This window comes from Watersipora subatra, chromosome 6 (assembly GCF_963576615.1).
Source record: "Watersipora subatra chromosome 6, tzWatSuba1.1, whole genome shotgun sequence".
NCBI classification, from domain to species: domain Eukaryota; kingdom Metazoa; phylum Bryozoa; class Gymnolaemata; order Cheilostomatida; family Watersiporidae; genus Watersipora; species Watersipora subatra.
In genome coordinates, this window is record NC_088713.1 from 31,701,190 (window position 1) to 31,702,386 (window position 1,197).

A 1,197-nucleotide genomic window follows, 5' to 3' on the forward strand; every position below is an offset into this window, starting at 1 on the left:
CTCCACATAGGTTTTAAAAGAATGGCCTTAGCCACGCGACTTGAGCACGAGAACTTACGGTATATATTATATAATTTGCATTTGTGTATTTGGGATGTAATACAGTGTGTAATATTGTTCTTACTACAGATTTCATGTTAAAATGCGGCTTAAATATTGAACTAATAATATCTTTCATTACAGAATGAGTACTAGCAAGAAACAAAAATATGATGCAAGCTACATGCAATATTTATTTCAATGTCTAGTTAGCAAGGGTGAAGAAAAGCCAAATGTATGTGATGCATAAAAGTATTGGGCAATGATTCAATACGACCTAACAAATTGAAGCATCATCTCTCCTCAGCAAAGGAACAAAACTTCTTTGAGCGACATGGAAAACCGCTCAAGCAGATGAGGCTAGACACAATTGGGGCTTTTCATGAATGAAACTCCAAACTACTGGAAGCCTCCGTACAAGGTAGCATATGAAATCGCTAATCAGAAAAAACCCCATACCATTGGAGAAGATTTATTAAAGCCATGTACACTGATGATGGCGAAACCTATATTGGGAAAGGAGGCTGAGAAGAAGCTGGCTGCAGTGTCATTGTCTAATAACACAGTGCAGAGAAGAAATTGCAGCATGGTCGATGACATTAAAGATCAGGTTGTCCAGCAGATAATGTTATCTCCATTTGGGCTCTTTGCTATTCAGTTGGATGAGTCAACTGATGTAGCTTCATGCTCACAGTTAATGGTGTATGCCCGCTATGTACACAACGAAGAAATAAAAAAGGAATTTCTGTTTCGTGTACCTCTGGAAACCACAACCAAAGCTAAAGACATTTTTAATGTTGTCTCCAACTTTTTTGATGAAGTAGATCTAAAATGGGAAAATGTTATTAGCTGTTGTACAGATGGGGCACCAGCTATGCTAGGCACAAAATCAGGCTTTCAAGCTCTTGTAAAAAAGTTTCACTTAATGTAGAGAGCACTCACTGTATGCTGCACCGGCATGCATTGGCAGTTAGAACCCTTCCTTCATCTCTTTCCATTGTCTTACAGGAGGTAATCGAATTAATTAACTACATGAAGAGCAATGCACTGCACACAAGGCTATTTAAGGTACTTTGCAAAGACATGGATGTTGAGCACCAAACACTTTTTTTATCACACACATGTTCGTTGGTTATCACGAGGTAATGTCACAGCTCG

The 1,197-nt window shown here is 38.5% G+C and overlaps 1 protein-coding gene across 1 annotated transcript; it reads left to right on the plus strand.

Moving 5' to 3' along the window:
- Window positions 1-421: 421 nt before the first annotated feature.
- Window positions 422-970, plus strand: LOC137398206 (protein FAM200C-like). The gene has a single exon (XM_068084313.1). It carries the CDS (start codon window positions 422-424, stop codon window positions 968-970), a length of 549 nt encoding a protein of 182 aa, XP_067940414.1.
- Window positions 971-1,197: the final 227 nt, after the last annotated feature.

Bases quoted from the DNA above. Each gene is read 5' to 3' on its own strand.
- LOC137398206 (XM_068084313.1), top strand. From the start codon at position 422: ATGAATGAAACTCCAAACTACTGGAAGCCTCCGTACAAGGTAGCATAT.